Raw genomic sequence first — 25,345 nt, 5'->3', positions numbered from 1 at the left:
GAGTCTGGGACAGTCTCAGAGACTGCCTAGGACACCTGCTAAAGAATAACAAAGGGAAGGACAGACAATGTGTTAAACGAGCTGCCCGTAGAAAGAGGCTTACCAGTGGCGAGGGTTCACGAAAGTTATGCGCAGCTTCTACATTTTGAAATCCTCAGACAGAAGAAAAAATAGCAAAGATTCAATCTTATGTCTCTATCGTACCACTTTAACAAAAGTGAGAGGTCCCAGATGTGGCAGAAAGACCACAGCTTGCAGCCTGGCATGGCCTGGAAAATGCTGTTGAACCTGCACCTCAGTTTCCCTATCTGTACAACAGAGATCATGACAGGCTCCTTGCGGAGCTGATCTGAAGGTCAGAGAGACAAGATAGGAGCTGCCAGCCTGCCCTCAATCAAGAGCAGACCACGGTGCACGGCGGGTGGCGTGGGGTGGGGAGCCCCGGCACTTCCTCGTGGGCGAGGAGAAGTGAGCAACAACCGCAGCGGCCTGAGCGGGCCGGGGCCCACGTCAGAGACATGGAGGTCTGACCACAGGCTGCCACCGCGAGCCCGGCTGGTGCTACCTCGTCACCTCGTGGTGGCTCAGACCCCTTCCACGCCCCTTCCAGAAACACGCAGACATAACACCTGGCAAGCCGCCTAACCTGAGAACGTGGGCGTAGTCGAGACACCCCCTTCCGGCGGGAGCAGCACCACTCTGAGGGCCCCCACCCGGCAGACCGGGCCTTGCCTGAGCACGGCCACGAGCGTGGCATGCACACCTCTGCTTCTTCCACGAGAGCATGGGTGCTGACCACGGCTGGCCAAGCACGGCATGCCGGCCTGAACTGCCCCCAGCTAACACAAGACCACGGGCGAGGGGTCCCACCACCAGCCCAGCTCCAGCTTCCGGCCTACACCCCCCCCCCCCCGCCCCAGGCCCGCCCTCCGACTCTGACAACCCCCCACATCCAGCCTCAAAGATGCAGTGGTCTCAAAGGCCCCTTCCGGCTCTAACAGTCAGTGATTCCAATTTCACACGAAAACACAAATTAACCTACTATTCTAAGCAAGAAACAACTAAAGTTGTTTGTTTCAGTTTATCGTTATTCAGGCTGTAAGAAATGATCTTATTTAGAGTTAGTTTTTAAAACAGAACCAAACGGATATTTGCACAACCGTGTTCACAGCAGGATTCTCCATGGCAGCCAAAAGGTGGGAGCAACCTAAGCGTCCACTGTTGGATGGACAGACGGACACAGTGTGGACTACCCATAAGGTGGACAAAATGGAGAAAACAGAAGGACGTTCTGCCACCTGCTACACCGTGGAAGAACCTGGAGAACACTGTGCCCAGTGAGATAAGCCAGACACAAAAGCACAAGTCCTGTGTGACTGTCCTGACAGAAGGGGCCTAGGGTCAGCAAAACCACAGAGACAGAAAGTGTGGCGGTGGGCACCAGGGACTAGGGGAGGGGGACAAGGAGTCCGTGTCTCACGGGGACAGTTTCCGTGTTGCAAGAGGAAGAGTGCTGGGGACGGAGGGTGGGGACAGCCGTGCGACACTGTGGATGTGCGTGATGCCACTGAGCTGGACGCTTAACAGCAGGGGATTTCACGCTACAACAGTTCACCGCAATTAAATACACGTATAACTAATGACACCCTAAACAAAGGCGGAAATGAGCCACAAAAATTTTTTCAAAACATTTATTTGACAAAGGACCCATATCCAGAATAATATATAAAGAAGTACTTCAAAATCTTTTTTAAAAATAGAAAAGGGATATGAATAGGCTGCTAATTCAGAATGGTGAGAACCTGACTGGCCAGAGAGCCCGCAATGGGCCACTCGGCCTCGCTCGTCATCAGTGAAATGCAAAGTAACAAAGATGCTCTTCCACTGAAATGGAGAAATTCCAGTCTGACGGCGCTCGGTGCCAGAGAGGAGGGGTGACCAGAGCTGCGTGGGAGCGGCCCCTGCGAGCGGCGTCTGGCCACCTGTCACCCAGCAGTCCGTGGCTGGCCCCCTCGCCCCCACAGGTGCTCAAGGGGCCCGTGCGAGAGCGTGTGCCCAGGCCCCGCACGGAGGAGAGGGCTTCCCGCTTCCCACCGGGTGTCGCCGACAGCAGAACGAGCGGACCGCCAGCTCAATCACAGCGGGATGCCACGTAACAAGTCACACACCGGACTAAGGCCCGAGGGTCGGTCTGGAAGGCGCCAGGCAGCGTGTGAAAGGGGGCAGCGCGAGACTCTGTGTAAAGTACTAGAACACACAATGATCCACAGGAGGATCAGGGGTTGCCAAGGGCTCAGGGGGAGAAGGGAGAGTGACCAGGCAGAGCACAGGGTTGTCGGGGCAGTGAAACCCCACATGCGACATTACACATCTGTCCACAGCCTGTGAACACACAGCACAGAGAGTGGCCGCTCACGCACACCGTGAGCCTAACAAGACCGCGTCCACACTGGCTCGTCAGTGTCCCGGGGCCACACCGGTGCGAGCCGAGAGCGCAGGGGGCTCCGTGCCTTCTGCTGCACCTCTGCGGACCTACAACGGCTCTCAAAGTCAAGTCTGTTCGCTTTTGTAAGGACTGTGGATAAAAGCAAAGACTCTCTCCGTGAATCCATACCCGATCTTTGAAGAAGGGGCCAGGAGAGGCGCTCCCTCAGAATTCCTGTGAGGCCCGAGCCCAGCTCACATGCATAAAGCGTTTATAGCCACGCTGGCCACACGGAATCAGCGCGAAAGCCGGCGTGCGCTCTGCAGGGGCGCGCGGGGGCGGGAAAGGCCTGGATGGGCAGTCGAAGCCGCCCCACCTGCAGATCACGGGTACCGAGGGAGAGGGAGGGAGGGCAGTAGGATCGGGATGGGATTCAGAAAGATTCAGGTATAGCTGCACAATTGATGTTCATTTCAACGTAAGAAACCTGATGAAGGAAAGAGAAAAACTGAAATCAAATACCTCAAGGTCATCAAGGGAGCGAGTGATACTAAATCTCTTGGATCTTCCAAACGATCTCCGGGCAGAGGTGCGTTGAGAAGTCTGAGTGAGTCCGATTCCCCGCCCAAATTTTGAGCCCTAAACACAAAGAAAAAACACATCACGTTACCTTCTTGGGAAGAGGTGCTGAGTTCTGCCAGGTGCACTACCCTGAGGAGGAGAAGGCGCTGGGGAACAGAGGCGAGCGAGACTGGAGCGTCGCCCGGGGTCAGTGTCACGCTCTGCATGTGTCACCATGATAAAAACCCAAAGTTGAAAACAAAAGTCACCCAGGACCTCCACATATTTGCCCTGCCACTGAAGCTCTGACCCCGAGGACAACCCCAGCTCACACCCCATAACCACCCCAAAACCACACGCTGGGGCCCCACCAGCCGGCCTCCAAAGGCTTCTACCAAGAGCAAATGAAAAAACATGTGTGAATATTTGGGAAAAGATAAAGTGTGTGGGGAAAGAAATAACTATTAATGTAAAGATCATGCTTTTGCATAATTTTATAGGCATTTTCGGGAATTAAAGAATCCTTAGACATTCAGCTGGTGTCTGAAGACCAAACCAATTCAGGTGCATGAAATAACTGGCCATTAAAACATCTTGTTCTTTTCTCCGGGAAATGACCAGAATTAATTCCCTGTCATTATGCTGGACACTTCCCCAAATGTGATTTGGGTCCAACAAATAAGGCATCACATTTTAAATATAAAAAGCATCACAGCTGAAAATCTCTGATTTCCTGGGTACTTGAAATCCTGAGTGACCGATTTCAGGCATAAAGGACGTTCACGTGTTTTCTAAAGACTGTGAGGCTCTCCAATCCCATCAGCTCTCCCCCTGCTGAGACCCCAGGGCATCCTACAGAAAGGGCCACCCTTGCGGCCCTGCCTAGGAGAGCTCTGTGGGCTGGGTCTCAGCGCCCCGCAACCCTCACACACACCCTCGATCCCACCGTCCCTCTCTGTCCCCCGGGCTGCACCTGCGCCCAGGCCACTAGGCTGCCTGGGGGCAGAACACACCCCCTGACATTCCTGATGCAGACTCGAGGTGCCCTCAGCAATGTGACCGCCTTCCCTTCACTCGCTCCCCCTTGTCTGGGACCTCAGGCCACAGGGGCCTCCAACACAACAACAGACAGACGGAGCACGCTGTCACGGTCACATGGCCGTGGCCCAGCGTCGGGAGCAGACTCCACCTCGCTGGGGTGAGCAGCTTCTTCCTCCTTCCCCTCCCCGGCCTCCCCCTGGCTTCCTCGCACCCCTGGCTGCTCCCCTCCCTCCCTGGTACTCACTCCCAGAGCCCGACCTCTCACCTCCGCTCCCCCCCAGCCACTCGGCCTGAACCGGAGCAACAACGAACACATTACTTTTAATCCCTCGATTTTTATGAATAAGTAATGTAGGAGCCAAGAGCAACTGCCTTTACTTCCTCTGCTCCGCGCTGCCACGGGGCTCTCGGCAAGCGCTCCCCGAACACAGCCAGTGCGCCGGACCCCGGGGTAGGAACCCCCGATCGATCGGGCCTCCGGAGGGGCCACCTGAAGATGGCCACAGGGTGGCTGCGGGCTCCTTGAACACTTGACACTCTGGAGGAAACCAGAGGCCCCTGGAGGCTACACGGCGGACCGCAAGCCCAGCGCTGCACAGAAGACTCCACGCCAGGACGGCTAGAACAGGCCAGGCTGACCGGAGCAGAGGTGAGGCTGGACACCACGGTGGACAGATGGGGCAAGGCCATTGCAGACGCCACTGGCAGGGCCACCTCAGCAAAGTCAGCTGACATGGTGTGCAAGCCGAGTAAAGGGCAGCCTGTGTGCGGCTGTGGGCACAAAGGACTGAACCGAGCAAAGACGAGTGGCACAAACAGCGAAGGGGGTGGGGAGGGAGGGGGAAGGGGGACGGAGGGAGGCAGGGGAGAGGGAGGAAGGAACTGTCTCGGGAACAGGACAGTCAAGAGGCTTGAAGAAAAAGGCGAGCCAGCCCAGGGTCCCTGTCCCAGACGCACCATGGCCACCACCAGCAGCACAGGGTCCTTAGAACTGGCAATAAAACATCCCACTATGCTCATCAAATCCTAACATCCCAACAAGATGCAAAGAGGATCCGTGCTAGCGGGTTACCTGTGCAGTGTGGTCCCCGCGCACCTGCCTGGTGGCCCCTGCTCAGCGCCCTTCAGAGGCTGCTGCACCAGTCCCTGCCGTCCAGACCCTTCTGGGCGCCTGCCTCTCCTCCCATGAGTCCTCCACCCCAGGCCACCTGTTTTAAGAGGCCACCTCTAACTGCACTGCCTGAGGGGCTGTCCTGGGGCCCCCCTCCGAGGCTGCGCTCTTTTCCTCCCCACTTGTTAGCACAAACTCCCCCAGAAGCAGGGCCCTCTGTCTTCCGAACACCTACGGCCCAGCACAGTGCTGGGAGAAAGAGAGCAAATCGTCCAGGGACTGAGGGCCCAGCAGCAGGGAGCCAGCCACTCTCGGCCACAGGAAGCCAGGCAGCCATCCAAGTGCCTTTGCTGCAGCCGAAGTCACACTATGGGAAATGCTTTTAGTCTGTTCCTAAACCAAAGAAGGCTGCAAACACACACAAGATGAACCTTTGTACAGATCATGTATTTGCGATTCTGTATTTTTATTTTGGGAGGGGGGGTAACGAGCACATGGCTTTGTGATAAGAACGCAGTATCACTGGGAAGCCCCAGAGGCCGAGGACACCTGGGCTGGGCCGGCCACGTGGCATTGGAACATGCTGGAAACCCCAGCCACCAACGGGAGTGAATGCAGGTGGCGGACACCTGATCCCGCAGGCAGACGCCGTGGGCTTGGACACGAGAAGGAGACAGACGGAGCACACTGTCACAGTCACATGGCCGTGGCCCAGCATCAGGAGCAGACTCCACCTCGCCCCAGCTCTGGGCATGGAGAACATGGCCTGACCACCGGCAGCCATACCGGGGCTGGGGTGTACAGCCGGGCTTCCAGAAGAACCAGAGGGCCTTCCCGTGTGCCTGGCCCCTGCGTAGGACGTGGGAGAAACAACCCACCTGGCTCCTGTCACCTCAAACCATGAGCGGGAGGGCCCTCAGGGAGGCTGAGAGGTGTCGGTTCTCTCCAGGGTGGAAATGGGGGGCGGGCAGAACCCCACTGCCCGGGGTGCCAAACTGCCTTGGCTACTCGGCACCAATGCTGAACCGTCCCACAGAGCCACTGCGTCAGGTGGCTCGTTTCAGCACAACCAGTGACCCAGACCAGCCAGTCCAACCTCCTCCATCTCCACAGGAGAACGTGGAAGCCAGCGAGGCCCCTGCTCATGGTCACCCAGCAGGGGCCTGGGGCAAGCCCCCGTCTGTCATTTTTTAGTTACAATTAGAACCAGAAACTCCTAATGCCAAGAATCTAAACACTAGACCATCAGCCCCGGTGGGGCCAGGGGGTGCCTGTCCTGCTCACATTATGCCCCCACCCCTCCCTCCCACAGGGCCCAGTACATAGCAGGTGCTCAGTAAGCACTTACTGAACAAATAGACCCTAACAAAGAAGACTGTTTGGTTCAAGATAGAGACCAAATCATCTGAGGGTTTTTCTAAAATGCGGGAACATAGAGAATTTAAAGAGTGAGACTTCCAGCTGACACACTGCTCCTGGTGCGTGAGGCAGAGTCTAGTCAGAAAGCAAGACCACACCAGTGGTTTTCACGGGAAGAACTCCCTGGGAAGAACAGTTAACCAGGCATCAGAGACCTGGAAAGGCAGAGACCCTAGGAGGTCAGGAGATAGCCAAGGCAGGAAGCAGCTGCACCCCTGGGGCTTAGACAAAGACCCAAAGAGGAGGGAGGGGTTTAAACTCAGCAGCCAGAGGAGGACCCAGACCTGGAGGGGGTGTGGCCACGCTGGTGTCTAAGGGGCCAGGTGACTGCCCCCGGGGGAGGGAGGAGACCAAAACGGAGCTCATGGGTTGCAGGTGAAAGAATTGCCTGCTCACTGGGGTGAGGAACCGTGGCAAGGTGGGGGGAGCAGGCAGGGAGAGGCAGGACGCTCCTCCTCCCCCCCCACCCGCCATTCCCCAGCACCCCTGGGGGCAGAGCCTGATGGGGACCCAGCTGGCCAGGGGAAGGGGACACAGACGCCAGCGTCCCGGAGCTGATTGCAGAAGGGAGGCTCTAAAAATAAATCTATAAACCTAATTAAAGATATTTATAAAGGGAGTTATAAATTTTTATAAAGAAAATAAAGCCTAAATAAATGGAGAGAAATACCATTTTCATGGATAGGAAGACTTAATATTCTAAAGATGTCAGTTCTCCCAAATTGGTCTACAGATGAAAATACAATGGCAACAAAAATGTCAGTAGCATTTTTGGACACTTTACAAACTCACTGTAAAATCTATATAAAAGAGCAAAGCTCAGCATAACCAAGATAAGTTAAGGAGATCCACCATATCAGATATAAAGACTCATTACAGAGCTACAACTTTAAAAGGAAAGAATTGTTGGAGGTGTGGACAGTGGGGAGTAGAGCACTGAGAAACAGACCCACACACGTGTGAACATGTGATGCAAAGGGGCACAGCTGAGCCATAGGGCAGGACAGAGGCAGTGTTTTGGGGGCTCCTCACCTCCAGTGCAACCCTGGTGTGCACAGGGTGACACGTAACGTGGCTGTCACTGCAAGGGCCCAGGGGCAAGGACTGAGCGCCGGGAACAGTGTGCTTGTTATGGTTCAGTAATTCAACCTGTCCCTGCTCCAGAGACCTGGCGTAACTCGTCAATACAAACAAATACAAATGCTAAAAACTCAACACGTGGCCATTACCTGCAAAGATGGACAAGCACTGCTATGGACCAGCCGTTCCACTCCGGACAGACCCCGGGAAATCCCTTCATGCATACAGCCAGAGACAGAGGTGGGTGCAGGGTGCCCACAAGAGCAGCACCCGCCATTCTTTAAATGGCTCGGGGTGTGTGAGTGTGTGAAAGAGAGAGAGAATGTGTGAGTGTGTGTGTGAGTGTGTGAGAGTGTGTGTGTGAGTTGCGTGTGAGTGTATGTGTGTGTATGTGCTGAGTGTGAGTGTGTGAAAGTTGTGTGTATGTGTGTAAGAGTGAGTGTGAAAGGTGTGTGCGTGTGAGAGTGAGAGTGTGTGTGAGATAGTGTGAGTATATGCGTCTTTGTGTGTGAAAGTGTGTGTGCGTATGTGAGAGTCGATGTGTGTGAGTGTGTCTGTGTGTGGTGTGAGATTGAGTGTGTGCGTGTGTTTGAGAGTGCGTGAGTGTGCGTGAGAGTGAGCGCGTGCGTGTGTGAGAGTGAGTCAATGTGTGTGAGTGCGTGCGTGAGAGTGTGTGCTTGAGAGTGCGTGTGTGCGTGTGCCAGTGTGAGTCCATGTGTAAGTGCGCGTGTGTGGTGAGAGTGTGCGAGAGTAAGCGCGTGCGCGTGAGTGGCGGTGCGGCCGCAACGTGAACGGGCGGCGGCCGCGGGCCTCGCGGGGGACGTCAGGGCGGCGGCGGCGGCGGCAGGACGGGGCCGCTCGGCTCCCAGGACCCCCCCGCCACGGGAACCGCGAGTCGGGGTGCGCCCTTTGCATCGGCTCCACGTGGCGCCACACAAACATCCGCACACGTTTGTTCGAGCGGTGGTGAAAGGCTCACACGGGCGTGGGCTTGTCTCAAACGCGCGTACTTCCGGGCGCCCCCGGGGCTTCCCACGCGGGGCTGCGCGGCCTCCGCAGCCTCCGTGCGGCGGGGACGCGCCGGGACCCCGGGACCCGCCTGGCGCGGCGGACGCGGCCGCACAGCTGGGGCCGGGACTCGACCGCCGCTGCAGCGCGGGCGCGACGCTGGCTTGTCCCCGCGGCCGCGTGCAGGCCGCAGGCGGAGGGGCACCAGAGGAACCCGGGCCTCGCGGGGCGGCGTCCGCGCCAGCGGCCGGGAAGCCGAACCCCCACGCCCCCCCCGGCGCCTAGGCCGCCCGTCCCGTCCACTGGGACCGCGCCGGCACTCACGCTGCCTTGAGATGAGCGCAGGTGGTCACGGCATTGTTCCTTTCAGCACTTTTTCATCCTACTCATTCATTAGGTGCCCACCAACACTGCCAGCCTGGAAGGGACTCACTCCTGAAAGTCTGTCCTGCGGGCTGGTAAAGCGTCCCGGGGGCACCCGTCCTCAAACACCGGGGTCCCAGGATGCCTGGACCGCCTTACAAACTACTGAGGCCCCCAAAGAGCTTTCGGCTCTGTGGGTTCCATCTATTGATATGATTAAAAACCAAACTGAGAAACTTAAAAATATTTATTAATTCGTTTCCAAATAGCAACAACAAATCCCTTAGATGGTATCGTAACGAACATATTTTCATTTCAAAATTTTCCAAAATCCGTTATGCGCCAAGTGTAAGAGTGAGGATTTTGCTACTTATCCAGATATTTTCGTTAATATTATTCTTAGAATATCCCTCGTCAAAGAAGCAGAATGAAATATTCTTGATGCAAATTAAATGTAATGGAATCATTGTTGGTGCTACAGACAGCATTTCAAGGTCTTGGGTTTTTCTCTTTCACATTAGTCATAGGCTCCCTTCTGAATCTACGGCTACGGACAAAAGAAAAGCAAAGTAAACAAAGCGGGCAATCACCCGCGTAGGCTCCACTTAGGCTCCGACTCCGACTCCGAGGAACTCCCCGCTCCCGCCGGTGCCTCGTTCTTCCGGCCTCCCCAGGCCCCCCCAGACTAGAACCTTCAGTGCACCCGGGCTGGCGCTCGGCTGTTAGCAGGACTGGGAGTGACCTTCCCCGTGGCTTGCTGGTCTCCAGGCTTCCACGGGAGTGGGGCTCCCCCAGGCCAGGGTCTGACTGAGCCTGGGCGGGAAGGGACGGAAGAGGCAGAGACAAAAGCATGGGCCGAGGCGGGCAGTGAAGAGACGGGGCTGTGAAGGGCACTCCTGGCAGTGGGCTTCCTCCTGTGCACCCAGGGCCAGCAGGCTGCATGCAGGAGCATGCACGAGCCACTGACTCGACAGGAGCAGAGCGTGGGGGCCGTCAGAGCGCCTAGAGACCAGGAAAGGCCATCTTGGGGCAGGGGGAGCGTGTCCCTCCCCAGGCTGCCCCCAGGGAGGAGGAGCCACGAGGCCGTCCAGGCCAGTGCTGCCCCACAAGCCCAAGAAACAGCCCTCGGGCACAGGCGGCCAAGACTGGCTCAGGGAGAGCTGGGGGCTGAGATGTGCTGGGGGGAGGCAAAGCTCCAACGTGTTCCCCACTCTGCCCAGGGCAGATGCGGAGCGGCCACGCGACGGCCTTCTCGCCGCCTGCTGGCTGGATGGAGGCTCTGTCAGCAGCGCAGGGAGGGAGGTGTCAAGGTCGAACAGGAGCTTGCTCTGGGTCTGGATGTCTTCCAGGTGGTGGTGAGTGAGTGCTGGGCCATTTTTCTCGGGGACGGCCGTCCAGTCCCGCAGTGGCCTCGGCTTCTGCACTGTCACCAGGGGAACAGCGAGACCCTGTGGCAGGGGCCGCCTGGCCTTGGGGAGCGGCCTCTGAGCTCCCCGCCTCTCCCCTACTGGCCCCTGCCTGGCCCCTACTGCGGGGCCTGCCCCAGGGTCCCCGAGGGCTCTCCCTCCTAGCAGCTCGCCACCTCTGGCCTCCTTAGCACCTCTTCACACTGTTCCCCTGCTCAGATCCTGGTGTTTTCTGTCTCTGAGCTGAAGCCCCACTGATAACGGCCTGATTGTGTGCAAAGGAAGCCACGGCTACGGCAGAGAAGAATGGGAGAAACCTGGGGCCTCCGCTGCACCCCTCCGCTTTCCCATTGCCTCCCCTCCTCTCCCCGTTTCCGACCACTTCCCTCATCCCTCCTGGCCTGTCCTCCTCATCCCGACACGCCTCCAGGAGGGACACCAGGAGACCAGCTCACAACCTCTGGAGGCAAGGGAGGCCATGGGATTAGGCAGAGCTAACAACCAGGAGAATCCACGGAGTGAAATAAAGAGTAACTGATAACTTTCAAGAGATTATAGCAAGAACAATTCACGGCTACTTATTTTTAGATGACCAAAGGAACAACAGGTCGTACAAACAAGTCTAATGTAGGAGGCCGGACAGACCCCGGCGCAGTCTGAGTCTCAGCACTTACTTGCACTCGAACATGGCCAAGTCCTCCAACGCATATAAACCTGACTTTCCTTGTCAGTAAAATGAAAATAAAGATGCCCAGCCCGACGAGCTCACAGACCCCATACCCGGGTCCGCGGTACACTGAGTGCCTTCCTGTTATCTCCCAACACGAGAGACAGCCCGACTCCACTGCTCTGTTGCAGCCTGAGTCCTAACAGCCAGGTCCTCCTTCTCACTACACCTGTGTTCAAGCCTGAGACCCTCATAAATAGTCACTGATCTCTGAAAAAGGAGGAAAAGGGCAACCCAAGGGAGCAGAGACGGCGTCTTCGACAGATGGTGCTGGAGCCATGGGACGGCCCTATGCAGAAAAATAAATCTAGCCAAAGACCGTCCACCCTTCACAGAAATCAACAAGTGCATCATACACCTAAATGCGAAATAAAAAACTAGAAAACTTGAAGATGACACAGGGGAAAAGCTAGGTGACCCGGGGCTTGGTGAGGCCTTTTCAGATACAACACCGAAGGCTCGGTCCATGAGAGAGAGAACCTGTCAGCTTGACTTCATTGCAACTAAAATGTTCTGCCCTGGGAAAGACCCACGTCAGGAGAGTAAGACAAGGGGCGCCTGGGTGGCTCAGTCGGTTAAGCATCTGCCTTCGGCTCAGGTCATGATCCCGGGGTCCTGGGATCGAGCCCCACATTGGGCTCCCTGCTCGCGGGAAGCCTGCTTCTCCCTCTCCCACTCCCCCTGCTTGTGTTCCCTCTCTCGCTATCTCTGTGTCAAATAAATAAATAAAATCTTTAAAAAAAAAGAGAGAGAATAAGACAAGCCACAGACTGCAAGCATATGACAGGGAAGCCTATGAAAGGTGCTCAGATTCACAGTCACGAGGGAAACGCAAATTCAAACGAGGCACACCTGTGAGCGCGGCCAAACCCGGGACCCCGACACTGGCACGTGCTGGAGAGGATGCGGAGCCTCGGGAGCGCCCGTCCGAGGTGGTGGGATCGCAGAAGACGGTTTGTCAGTTTCTTCCAAAACTGAACATCTACCATCTGAGGCAGCGATGAAGCTGCTTGGCATTTACCCGCAGGAGCTGAAAACTCAACGTCCACACAAAAACCTGCCCACAGGTGTTAACAGCACCTTTATTCATAACTCCCCAAACTCAGAAGTAACTAATACGTCCTTAGCAGGTGATGGGTAAATAAACTGTGGTCCCTCCAGACGGTGGAATATTATTCAGCACTGAACAGAAACGAGCCCGTTCTTACCAGCAGTGCCATTATTCACTTCCACACCAGCAGGGGAGACACGTTTGTAGGATATGTGCTCAAAGGGACGGTGCATTTTCCCATCTCAGGTAACACTGACCGCGTTCCGGGCCTTCCCCTCGGCCGCCCGCCCCAGCTGACAGGGGCGCGGGGTGGGGAGGCTCAGGTGCGAGGCGCTGCCCACGCCGCGGCCGGCCCTGTGCGGGCGGACGGGAGGGAGAGGGGCAGGGGCCACCGCCCCGAGATCCCAGGCCACGTGCGGCTCAGGCGACGGACAAGAGAAGGGGTGTCATGATGGCAGAACGGCTGGAGGCAGCGGTTTAGGAACTGAGCCAAAAACCCACATGATGACAACTGTTTATAAAGATGAAAATCTACCTTAGGCCCGTCAGAATGTGACCATGGCCACTGGGGGAGGGAGAGCCAGGGGGTCTGTCCTCCCTCCATCTCCAAGTGTCCTTTAATGTGGTGCACAGTGAAAACTACTGCGCTGGGAAGGGTACGGGCGTGAACGGAGTATTCGTCGGGCAGCCCCCAGCTCTCCCACGCCCCCGACCCTGCCCTCACCAGCTGGCAGCCCTCAGACGGTTGTGTTGTGAGGCTCTCAGCTGTCGAGAACAAAAATGTGAACACACGGAAGAGGTATTTAAAATCACGAAAGTCCCCTGAGGAAAGCCCTGTGGAAACAACCAGAGTCAGGCTCCCTCCACCTCTCGGCGGGTCATTCACACAACGGCTCAGCTGTCCCCCCAGCGCCGCTGGCCACCACCCTCTGCTGAACCAGGCCCTGCACGCTGACGCCCACCCTCGTGCTCCAAACTGAGCCCCTGGGGGGGAAGGCAAAGGCCCCAAGGGACACAGACGGATGTAGGACGTTCAGGGCGCTGCACCGAGCGTGGCCCCCGCCGTTTGATGTGCACCTGCAGCGAAGAAGGAGCGCGAGCCACCAGCCCGCTGCTGAGGTCGGCTGGTATTTTTTTTCTCAGCAGGATTTTCCAGACGAAGGAAACAGAGAAGGATCCACACCCTGGGAAGCTCCCTGTCCTGAAGTCAACCGTCTCTGTGCTTCAGGAATTTTCTCTCCTCAAAAGGGCATGCTGAAATGGGCTCCGAAGGGGCCCGGGGACAGGACCCTCCTCGGCACCCGCAGTGCGAAAGGGCAGGAGGAGGGAGGAGGGCCTGGACCCGGCGGTGAGAAGTGACGTCCCTTCCCCCATCACCTGCCCCACCCAGATGTCCTGCCCAGGACCCGCGAGAGGGCGGGCAACGCGTGGAGCCTACAGCACGTAAGCAAAAGACGTCCTGTGCTGGCCAACAGAGGCCTAAGGGCGGCAGGGGGAAGCCAGGCTTCTTGTCAACTAACATGCATCACCCCATCGGGGATCGACTGAGCCACAGTACCGAGCTCATTTTTCCTGAACCGCACCTAACAGGCTTACCTTCTTGTCTTCCTTAGTCTTTCTAACTTGTCGATGGGGACCAAAAATGTTTTGCATCCCAAAAGCCTTCCTGGACCAGTCCCTCTTCTGGGTGCTCAGCGGGGGCTGCACCAAGCTGCCCTCCACCCTGTAGCGGTCGGCGGGGATCTTGCTCATGGGAGGGGGCAGCGTGCCACAGTTGACACTGGACCACCCATCGGTGGAGTCCGTGTACGACTCCTGATCGCTGGCGTGTCCGCACTGCCACTCCTGCAGGACGTGGACCGGAAGCCACCGCTGGCCGAGACCCCCGCCGTGGCCGGCAGCGCCCCTCTTGGAAGGAGGGACCGAGCTCCGCAAGGAGGCCGGGGGAACCTCCGCGTGAGCAGCGGGTCCCAAGTGCTTACTGAAGTCCCGGCACCTGTCAGCCTGCGGAGCGGCCTCAAACGGGGGCCCCCCCTCGGCATCGTGGCAGAAGGCCCCGTTCCAGGGGGCGGCCCAGGGCTGGGAGCCCCTCCCACCTGCACCCTCCCAGCCACCGTTGCTGGGGCCGTGCCTGCTCGAGCTGGCGCCCAGGTCAACCACAAGCACTCGGCTGCTTCTCTCCTCCTGGTGGAAATTCCCAATGCCACTGTCACTGTTGCTGCTGGTGCTGGTGTTCTGGTGGGCGTCCGCATCCCCGTCCACAAAGGCCCGGGCCCGCACCCCCTCGATCAGCTCGCCCATGTCTCTGTAGAGCACGGAGATGAACTGGAGGACAGGGAGAGAGGACACCGGGAACTCAAGACAGCCATTGGTGTCGGGGTCGGCCGTGCACTCAAACCCAAACCGCCGAGCGATGCCTTGATGGATTTTGTGGTTGAACAAGTCTGGATCCACCATGAACACGTGGCAGGAAGTCCGCAAGGCGCCCTCCTCCTCGTGCGCCAGGCTCCCATCGTCGCTGCTCTGCATGGTCACAAGCCCAAAGAGCCTCCTGTCATCTGGGCACACAGCGCTGAAGGCCAGCTTCTCAGCCGGGTACTCGGCCAGAATGGCGGCCTGGTCGGTGCACAGCTGCACGCGGTCGTGCAGGACCCGCATGGTCACCAGGGAGTGGATTTTCTGCTCGGCCCGCAAGCGCCGCAGGCAGCCACGGATGGCCTGCAAACTGTCCGACTCCAGGTTGCAGCTTGTGGAAGGAAGTTCGATGGAACCTAAGTAGCCTACGACCATGGCAACGTTCAGAATACTTGCATCTAATGCAAAATCCTCATGATTCTCGGGTCCGATACTGAAAACAGAATCATCATGAATAACTTTCGATATTTCCTCCTTAGAGAGCAGGCTGGGATTCGGATGACTTATACTTTCACGTCCAAGGTCAAATCGCGCAGCGGCTGACTCTGAAAGGGATCTTTGTTTCAATTTCAAGGGCTCTGAAGTGCTTGCACGAAGACTAGGGTTTTCAAAAATCATACTGAAAATTCCACCGGACTGCATCTCTTCAACCACTCTCTCTGCCCTATTGATACCTAAGGCTTTGGAATCAAGCTTGGGCTTCAACCAGCCTTTTCCTTCATAAAATCCAACCTCTTCATCACTGGAACAGGACTCCACATGGCCCATGCCTTCACCAATCACCATGTGCAGGACGCCAGAACACTTCCCAATCAGTTTCACCACATCCTCGTGGGACGCTTTCTTCACATTGATTTCGTTGACAGCGAGTATCTGATCACCAGCACGGAGGCCCACAAAATCTGCGGGGCTCCCTCTCATGACACAGCTGAGCACACAAGGCGCCTGGCCAGAAAGGGTGAATCCGTACCCTGCTCTTCCTCTGGCCACCTCCACACTCCTCATGCGAGGGGGCGCCGGCCCGTGAAGAGGACGCTCCACTGTGTCCCCTGCTCTATACATCCCGATGAGCTTGCAAGACCACAGGCATCGTTCTTTACTCCGGGGGATCCATCGTTCACGGAAGGCTGGACGCTACCGTACTTCTTGAAATGCCCTAAGGAAGAAAATAAACAGCTTGTTACTAAAGATCCCATATTTCTATTGCTTACGCATAGTACCTAAACATAAGAAGAGAACTCATCCCAAAAACCATGACAGAAAGAGTCTTTGGTTACCACGGAAATGTCCAAGTGAAGGAGAAGTGGTATCTGCATACAGTCAACCTAAGTCAGGCTAAGAAATTTCCCTCCAGACTAGACCGTGTTTCCCAGAATTGACACCCTTTCCAACACTGACATGAGGCTAAGCCCCCCTTAGGTTTGAGGAACCCAGGACTATCGCGGAACCTGGACTGTTTCGCCTGCCCTCTTCTGCCTGTCTAGGCGGATAGGGAAGACCCCTCGAGACCCTTACCATTCGAAGTGTGGACCGAGGACCAGCAGCCCGGCGGCATCCGGGAACAGCTCTCAGGCTCCCCAGCAGACCCAGCACATCAAAGTCTGCACTTGAACCCGAGAGGCAGAGGCAGAGTGAGAAGCAGGGTTAGCTACAGACTTGGGTAGAAAGGCGCCTGTTTGGTCACAAACCCCTCCTTCACAAGCAGCTCTCCATCAGGAAAGAGTTAGCTTATGTTCTCTCATATTCCACCACCCTCCTTCGATTAATGTCTTCTGAACAAGGTACCATGCGGGGAAAACACATGAGTCTAAAACCGCCTCAGTCAATTACAGAGGCCATCGGATAGAACAGATAAAACCACCAAAAAGAGCAGAGGAATATGATACTTAATTGTTCCAGGGGATGACTTCATCATTAAAAGTACTGGTTGTCAGCCAACCTGTGTCAGGGTCCCAGGACCACCCCAGGGTCGATGACTTGCTAGGAGGACACACGGGACGCAGCACACAGTCGTGCTCACGGCTGAGATTTATCCCAGTGAACCCATACAAAGCAAAATCAGCGAAGGGAAAAGGTACGAGGTGGAGGGCGTTGCGGGGCACAAAGTCCAGAGGAAACAGGCACCAGCTTCCAGCACCCTCTCCCGGGGAGTCAGGTGGGACACGCTCTGTTCCCGGCAGCGCGTTGTGACAACACGTGTGGGGTCTTGTCTGCTGGGGAAGCTCGTTAGAGACGCGGAGCAGGGCTCTCGCTGGCGCTGGTCCCGCAGGCCCCTCTCCCTGGCTCGGCCCAAACCGCAGACCCCCAGGAGGAAGGGGTGTCGGCACCGGCCACAGCGTTGGCGCGGACGGGGGAGGCACAGCCGGGGAGCCGGGAAGGCTCCTGATGGCCAGGACCGGACACCTGCTCTGCGCGGGCCTCTGGAGGGCGGCTCGGGCCCGCGGGGGGGGTGGGGGGCTCCTGCTGCACAAAGCCCTTCAAAGATCACTTTAAAAAACAATATGGCAAATCATGTTATGGACCCAAAATATTATAGAGATCACGTTTTTTAAGGAGTGTATGTTTTTTAAGTAATTGTTTTAAGCTGTTAGGAGAAATTCTTCACCTTGGGAAACGTTTGCGGTCACAGAAGCATTAACTCCAAGTCCCGCACAGCCACACACGAGAGAAGGAACTGGGGGGACTGAAAGGTGTGCTCTGGGGGGACCCCACTGGCGGACGCAGGGACACAGAGGACATGGTACGCAGGACGTCGGTTTGAATAAAGTCATCCCTATTGCAAGAGGGATAAAAGAACAATTTACTTCTAAACTACCGTACTATTTAATACCTATGTGGTGATACATGAATCATTTAAGTATTATGACTGCACATTTAACTATTTGATATTCATCATTAAAAACATGTATATTAAAGTTGGCCAAGAATAGTGTTTGTGGGTCTCCTCACTGGGGCTCTTCCAGGCTGAATGGTACTCCCCGACCAAATATGCCTCACCCCTCCCCACCGGGGAGCTGGGAAGTAGCCTCACACGGCCAGAGACCTCGCGGCCATGGTCAGCTGCAGGCTCCTGACACGGAGGTTATCCTGGATGATCCGAGCAGGCCCAGGCCACTGGCAGGGCGGCCAGAGTCAGAGAGAAGCGGAGATCAGAGTGGCAGGCGGCGAAGGTAGAGGAAGGGCCACAGAGCTCGCGAACGGGGCGCCTTTAGAAGCCACAAACGGCGAAGAAACAGACCATCCCCTGGGGCCTCCAGAAGGAATGTCCCTGCGACACCGTGACTGTAGCAGGTAAGACTGACTTTGGACCTGCCACCCCCAGAGCTGAGAGAGAATAGAGTTGGGCTGTTCTAAGCCTCTCGCAGCCACAGAAACTCATGCCAGGGGAATCGCCCTACTGCTGGGGAGGGGGCACACAGGTGCAGGACACAGCACAACGGGGCTGCCGCTGAGCCGGCCCTTGCCGGCCATCACTGTGAACCCTCCCAGGACAGGGGTCGGCGAGGCCCTGTGGCGCTCCTCCAGGGACAGAAGACCACCTGGCTGTCTCTGCCAGCCAACAGGTGTTGCCTCTATGAAAGAAAGGATTTCCCAGTTTTACATGCAGCATTATTTTGTAATTCATCCAAACATCAGAGTCCTCGCACTGTACAAGGTTAACACCAAGGAGCACTATTCTATGTGCTTGCACCAAAAAAAAAAAAAAAAAGTTTCTAAGTCAGATAAGTAATATCTTAATGCCTATAACCACATGTTATGAGTTCAGCCTACAGGTGAACTTTTCCTTAAACTGCATCAGTTAATAGTAAAATGAGCAGGCAGTGAAATTCAGAAGAAACCATAGGACACAGTTTCCAGCTCCCACTGGCTTTCTCCCATCCGGGCTGCTGAAGTGCCAGTTCCCGGGTCCCTTTCCTCCACCAGGAGACTCTGGGTGAGTAGGTCTGAGCCACCTGCTTTGACAAAGTCCCTGCCCCCACCTAACCAGGTGCTTCTGACAGGTAGCAACACGTGGAACGCCCTGTCTCGAGATCAGCTGCTCTGGGCTGAATGTGTTGTGTCTCCAAATTCATGGGACATTGAAATGCTACCCCCCCGGTGTGCGGGTATTTGGAGGAGAGCCTTTGGGAGCGATCGGGTGTAGACGAGATCAGGAGGGTGGCGCCGTCAGGATGGGGAGGAGGGGATGAAGGCCCTCCCCACCTCCGCCCCTGCTCTCTGTCACATGAGGACAGGAGGACAAGAGAAAGCGGCCACCCGGCACCAGGAGGTGCCCTCGCCAGACACCGGACCTGCGGGCACCTGGGCCTCGGTATGCTTCTAGCCACTCCGCGGGCAGTGTTCTGGCAGCCCAAGTTGACAGAGACATCCTCCAATCCGGCCTCCCCGTTGTGCAGGAAAGGGAAGCGAGCTCAGAAAGAAGCTACAGCTTCCTCCCAGCACAGACGGGGCACGAGGGTCTCCTCAGTCCGCCCACTACCGGGATCAGTCTCTCGTCACCAAATGACATGGTCCTTCCTTTACCGACGCATCGTTCAGACGAGCAGGACCTACAAACACACGTCAGCTGTCTCCCGACTCCTCTCTAAGGTTTAAATCAGAGTAAGACGGTCCCGTCCGCTGAGTTTCTCCACTCAGGGCCACCGAGGGAGCGCCCACCCCGTGCCCCGCAGCGTCGCAGACCCAGAAGCCCCCGGGAGGGGCCTGGCCCTCAGCAGCCCACAGGCCCCAGCCTGGGGGGGGGGGAGGAGCAAGATGGGGCGAAGCACCACCACCCCGCACTGTGCTCAGGTGCCCCGCAGGAAAAGTCTGCGGGCAGAGCACGCACGGCTCGGCCTCCACCGCCACCCACGCTGGGGCGCATCTGTGAGGGCGCAGCCCCACTGCACCATGGTTCTGCCACCAAAGGCTACAGGCATTCCCGGGGCCGAAGACCAAAGCCGTGCAGAACAGCAACAACAGCACGTGGGGCGGCGGGGGGAGGCTGACAACTTCCAGGCAGGGAGTGCCCAGCGCACCGAGGACAAGCGGGACATGCAGAAGCACTGGCGGGGGGCCTTACGCAGTGCTCGGGGCTCCGTGCTCGGTGCTCCGTGCTCCATGCTCGGCACGGGCCTGGGCTGTCCTCAGGACTTTACATGTGGTAACACATGTGTCCACAAGCAACGCTGCTACGAGGTGGGTACGATTAGTCCCATTTTGCAGATGAGCAAATGGACACACTGAGAGGTAACCTGTCGAGGCTGCACAGCTAATGGGTGTCACAGGTGGACTGGAACCCAACTCTCTCTAGCTCCACACAGAGGGGTCCTCGGCGGAAGCAGAGACAGCCTTGGGGCTGAGAGAGCAGGCACTGTCCACCTCCACGGTCCCTCCCACAGCCCAACCCCTCACCGCAGGAGCCTGGCGGCACCGTGCCACCCTCTCTGACTGGGACCCAGCCACCAGCAGGCCCCGCTCCTCCCCTCTCCCCCAAAGCCACTGTGTCTGGGCGCTACCTCCAGCCACCACCCAGGCACTGCCACGGCACCAAGCACCCCTCAGGCACCACCTCCCCCCAACTTCCCTTGGGGACATCCGCTGCAGAAGTGCTAAGCCACCAAGAGGGTCGACCCGGAGCTGCCAAGGGGAGAAGTGGGAACGGAGGGGAGGAAAACATGTGGATAATTTGGTGACAAGTCTCTCTGCTCATCTGTCACTACATCACCCACAGAAGGCAGCCGGAAAGCGTTCCCCAAATTTGTAGGGTGTATTTGGGTCGTATGACTTAAATTATACATGATATGGAAAACACATTCTCTTCAGAGAACCCTGGAGGCAGCTGAGACCGAAGCCACACTTAAGCATTTGGTGGGATGTCTGGCCTTGTTTGATGTTAGAAAAAAGTAGAAAAGGAGGACTGAGAGAAAGAAACTGTAAAAAAGAGCAGAGGGGTCCTGCAGGTACCAGAGCAAAGGGGACACTCCCCAGCCCCACCCATGTTCAAGGGACAGGCCACTTTCTCAAGCCCCACCGACAAAGAAAAACATAGCAGTTTCATTACAAGCCCCAAACCACAGTCATGCTGAACCTCAGGGAGTGGTCTGCAACAGGCTGCTTCTGCAGGAGCAACAGGTTACCACAGCCCCAAAAACACAGCTCCAGTGATGGTGGGGGGCAGAGAGGATGGACAGATGTATGCAAAGATGGATGGGGGATGGATGGATGGATGGATGGATGAGGGATAGATGGATAGATGGGGGATGGATGGATGGATGGATGGGGGATAGATGGATAGATGGGGGATGGATGGATGGATGGGGGATAGATGGATAGATGGGGAATGGATGGATGGGGGATGGATGGATGGATGAGGAATGGATGGATAGATGGGGGATGGATGGATGGATGGATGGGGGATAGATGGATAGATGGGGATGGATGGATGGATGGATGGATGGGATGGATGGATGGATGGGGATGGATGGATAGATGGGGGGTGGATGACGGATGGATGGGGGATGGATGGATGGGGGATAGATGGATAGATGGGGATGGATGGATGGATGGATGGATGGATGGATGGATGGATGGGATGGATGGATGGATGGGGGATGGATGGATGGATAGATGGGCGATGGATGGATGAGGGATGGATGGATAGATGGGGATGGGTGGATGAGGGATGAATGGACAGATGGGGGATGGATGGATGAGGGATGGGGGATAGATGGATGGATGGGTGGGCGATGGATGGATCGGGGATGGATGGATAGATGGGGGATGGATGGATGGATGGGTGGATGGATGGATGGATGGATGGATGGGTGGATGGGTAGATGGGTGACAGACGGACAGATGAGTTGGGGGATGGAGAGATAGATTAACTGAATTTATTAGTGATAGTCATTGTTTGCCCAATAAAACCTGGTTGGTGGGTTGGTCCAAAAAATCAACGGACCCTTTCCCCGAGCTACAGAAAAAGAAGAACCTTTAAAACAAAGAGCCCACCAAATGCTAAGCAGGGTAATTGAAAAAAGTCCCATCGACCTCTTAGAGCGATGAGATGGGTCTTGTACAAAGGAACAGAATCTGCCGGAGAACACGGGAGAACAGCAGAAGGGCCTGGGAGGCTCTGCGGCTCCCCGCCTGCATGCGGAAGAACAAGCATGTGAGCGGTGAGAAGTGGGCAGACAGGTGAAGCTGGGGGCGGGGTCCCCAGCAGCGTTCCAGTGGCCACGCCCGTAGTGTGCCACAGCCTGCCGAGCTGCCCCGGGGCAGCCCGCACCTCCAGGACTTGCGCCAGGAACGCGAGGTTGTTTACCCCCATCCCCAAGACCCCCAATCTGTGGCAACTCTCAAAGGTAAGCGGGGCCAGACAAAGTAGCGTGTCCAGTCTCAGCACGTTAGCATGACGGTCACCGCAGAGCAAGGGAGGCGCGGAAGTGAGGCATTCACTCTGCGTCTGAGTCTGTCCCATGGCCACTCCTGTCAGAATGAACCGGATACCGCTGATCTGGGAGCCATCCCCCATTTGTACCACTTGTTTGACTCTCGGGGTTGTGTTTCTTCTTACTCATCCATGATGCAAGCTCTAGCCCGGTGTGGGGCTGGACAGACCGCACTCGTCCCAAGCAGCCGGCCAGACGGTGCACAGCGGGCGAGGCTCCCCGAACAGCCCCCCGGTATCTGTGGCGTTGTCCTGAACATGAAGAATCCAATAAACACCAACAACGTGTAAACAAGCCCCCAGACATCCTAGAGAGGTGGGATGAAGCCCCAAATATTCCAGGCAAGAAAAATTTCCCGTGCTCTCCATAAAAGACTTCTTGGACTTTGGCACCAAAGAAGGAAATTCTTTTAAAAGGACTGCTGCCCAGGCAGCACCAGCGTGTGTAGAATTTGACACTCGTCCCCTAAACACCAGAGGCACTGAAACAGCTCTGCTAACACAAAAGAGCGAGCTGATGTCTGTCCACATGCGTTTCACAAATACCTAGGAGCACCTTCTCTGCGCAGGCGTTCTTCTAGGAAGAGGGAACAAGACAGACAACAGGGCCCACCCAGGCGAGCCTGTCCCGGGGAGCCTGTCCTGGGGCAGCCCATCCTGGGAATCCTGTCCCGCAGATGCTGCCCTGGGGGAGCCTGGCCTAGGGAAGCCTGCTTTCTGGCCACCCAGCAGTAGGTAAGACAGAGTCCAGCAGGCTGTGCCAGTCAGGGCTCTTGTGTGGAACTGGACCTTAGATGACCAGCCCTGCCACTCCTGTGACCTTGGTCACGTGACGACCTTGATCATGTGTATGGTAAAGACCCCAGAGCCACGGCTGAGGTTGGGTCCGCTGAAATCATGCGTGAGAAGGGGGGCCTGCCCAGGCTTTCGCTTCCATCCTTGCCGGCACTCCGCACCCATCTGAGGAGCACAGGACCCGGGAGACCACACAGGACCCCACGCACTTCCCCAAGGGCAAGAATGTGCTGGCTCTCTCCCCTTGTCACCAGCACCAAGCTCACCGCACCCTCCCCTTTGGAACTCCCCTTCCCGGACCACCCACTGTCTACAGGGCCCATCACAGGCCCAGGTCCATCGGCTCGCTCCCCTCGCTGACCCACACGTGACGTGTGGCTACACGGGTGGTCTCTGTGTTCACGTCTACGGGCCCCCTGGAGCATAAGAAGGCGTTCAAGAAACACCTGCTGAGCCTTTAATGTGGCTGAAACAGTCTTCCCTTTCTCTAAGTGTTAGAATTTAATCATTTTTGTTCATAGCATCTAAAAATTTGAAAAAGAGCAAACATGACTTCTGTAATGGGAAAAAAAATAAAAGTTAACTGAAGCGTGTAATGAGTTTTACACGTAAATCTTCGTCATACAAAAATGACGGTGCACTTCTCTCTGCAGACCCACATCCATCCCGCCCCACCACAGGCCCGGCAAGGACGCAACAGCGGAGACCCGTGCCCCACGGTATGCGCCCCTACCCCACCGGCTCCCGTGCAGGAGACCATGCCAGAAGGGCAACAGGGCTGGGTAAGGGCCGGTGCATCCTAGCGGCCACGGAGCAAGTCACACAGCATGGGCTGCAGGTGCAGCGCGAGGCAAGTGGCCACAGACAGCAGAGCTTGGTGGGCCGGGATGAGCAGAGGCCATCGCGCCGCCCACCCCCACCGCGTCAATCAGCAAGAGTCTGAGCAACACCAACTCAGCAAAGAGTAAAGGGATGAAAGGAAGCAAAAATCAGGTTTCTGACGGGGGGCACCTGGGTGGCTCAGTCGGTTAAGCGTCTGACTCTTGATCTCAGCTCAGATCACGATCTCAGGGCTCAGGGTCGTGAGTTCAAGCCTTGCGTTGGGTTCCACACTGGGCGTGGAGGGAGGGAGGGAGGGAGGGAGGGAGGGAGGGAGGGAGGGAGGGAGGGAGGGAGGGAGGGAGGGAGGGAGGGAGGAGACAAAATCCCACTCTGGCACATTTCTGAGTTCCCTAAGATGAAGCTAGGATCCACCCCCATTCCCTGTTCCCAGACCCCGTTCCCTCTACCCCTGAACCCCTGAACCCAGCTCCTCCAACGAGGGCTGTCGGCCCAGATCAGCAGGCAAGAGATGCAGCCTCCCACCCAGCAAAGTCCCAGTGCAAAGGGCAGCATGGCGGCCGGCAGGTTGGGCTGGGGTCAGGCAGCCAGGACCGCGTGCTGCCCCCTGCTCAGCTCACCTGTCCCTCCCAGGGGCAGGACGCGGACCCGAAGGGGAGGTCCCAAGGTTCAAGTGCCAGAGCAGACGGATGCCTATTTATAGTGAAGGAAGGAAACAATCACCGAGAGAGTTTTTAACCAAGGCAGGTACCTGACAAGCGTACGGCATCCCACGTTCGCAAGCAATGCAAGACAGAAAGCCCGCGGGTGGAAAGCCAGTCATACGACGTGAGTCAAAACGGCGGAGAGGGGCACTGACGCTGCAATGAGCACTCCGTCCGGGCTCACCTCTCCTGCCCCGCGCTGTGCCCCTCTGGCGCAGCTGGGCGCTTCTCCCTGGGGGGGCTCACTGGCACCTCCTCCTCCTCCTCTCCACACCTCCTCGGAACTCCCATCCCCGCTGTCTCACGTCCTGCCAGCCCCCCTGCTGGCAGCCCACTGTCCCCATGGGCCCTGATGTTCCCAAACGCTGTCGCCTCGCCTCCTGCCTCAGTGCAGGCAAAGTCCCGGCGCATGTGCGGTCAGGGAAAGCCCCCCGGTGGGGGGGAGTGACGGAAGCATGGACGGAGCTCCTGAGAGATGAAGGGTGAGCCCCACAGATCCTCCCCTTGAACAATGGGGCCTCCAGGGAGCTGCTCGTGGCCGCCGTCCTTGACCCTTCAGGAGCCCAAGACGGAGAAGGGCTCGTCTCAAAGTTATCTGAGGGGGTGAACACCAATGCGATTCACAGGAGACCCACAGACTGGCCAGAAAACTCGATCAGCAGAGGCCCTGGCAGCTTGAACTGATGTGTCAGAAGCAGCGCAAAATGAAAACTGGACACTGGATCCCAAACCCTCAACTGGCAGGAAGCAGGCTAAGCGGGCCTCCCCTCCAAGCGTGTGCCGTCTTCCGTGACAAGGGAGGATGACTCGGAGAGGGGGTCAGAAGCCCGGAGGCAGAGCGAGAGCTGCTGTCCCCGGACCCCGAGACCTAACCCAGGCACTCCCAACACGCGCCAGGCCCCCACGCCCTCCCCCTCCCTCGTCTTGAGCAGGAGTGTCCGTGCGGCCATCCCACGCCTGTGCCAAAAGT

General features: G+C 57.0%; 1 protein-coding gene across 5 annotated transcripts in view; it reads right to left on the bottom strand.

The window, feature by feature from the left end:
• The window catches only part of RGS12 (regulator of G protein signaling 12), a 114,622-nt gene that overhangs the window by 70,348 nt on the left and 18,929 nt on the right, over window positions 1-25,345 (bottom strand). For 2 of the 5 annotated variants that reach the window (XM_064584210.1, XM_064584209.1), the window contains 2 exons: window positions 13,789-15,763; window positions 2,948-3,064 (listed from right to left, as the gene is read on the bottom strand). In XM_064584210.1, coding sequence (XP_064440280.1) covers window positions 2,948-3,064; window positions 13,789-15,669 — 1,998 coding nt within the window. In that variant the 5' untranslated portion in view covers window positions 15,670-15,763. Of the gene's footprint in view, window positions 1-2,947; window positions 3,065-13,788; window positions 15,764-16,122; window positions 16,262-17,212; window positions 17,381-25,345 lie in introns of those variants that run through there. The other 3 variants (XM_064584208.1, XM_064584211.1, XM_045881833.3) reach the window with 3 other exon arrangements.

Source organism: Mirounga angustirostris, unplaced genomic scaffold (genome assembly GCF_029215605.1).
Source record: "Mirounga angustirostris isolate CCGP_5_RB_7025 unplaced genomic scaffold, mMirAng1.0.hap1 SCAF_2, whole genome shotgun sequence".
In the NCBI taxonomy this organism is placed as follows: domain Eukaryota; kingdom Metazoa; phylum Chordata; class Mammalia; order Carnivora; family Phocidae; genus Mirounga; species Mirounga angustirostris.
The sequence above is the reverse complement of the archived record's forward strand: the minus strand, read 5'-3'. Positions and strand labels throughout refer to the sequence as shown.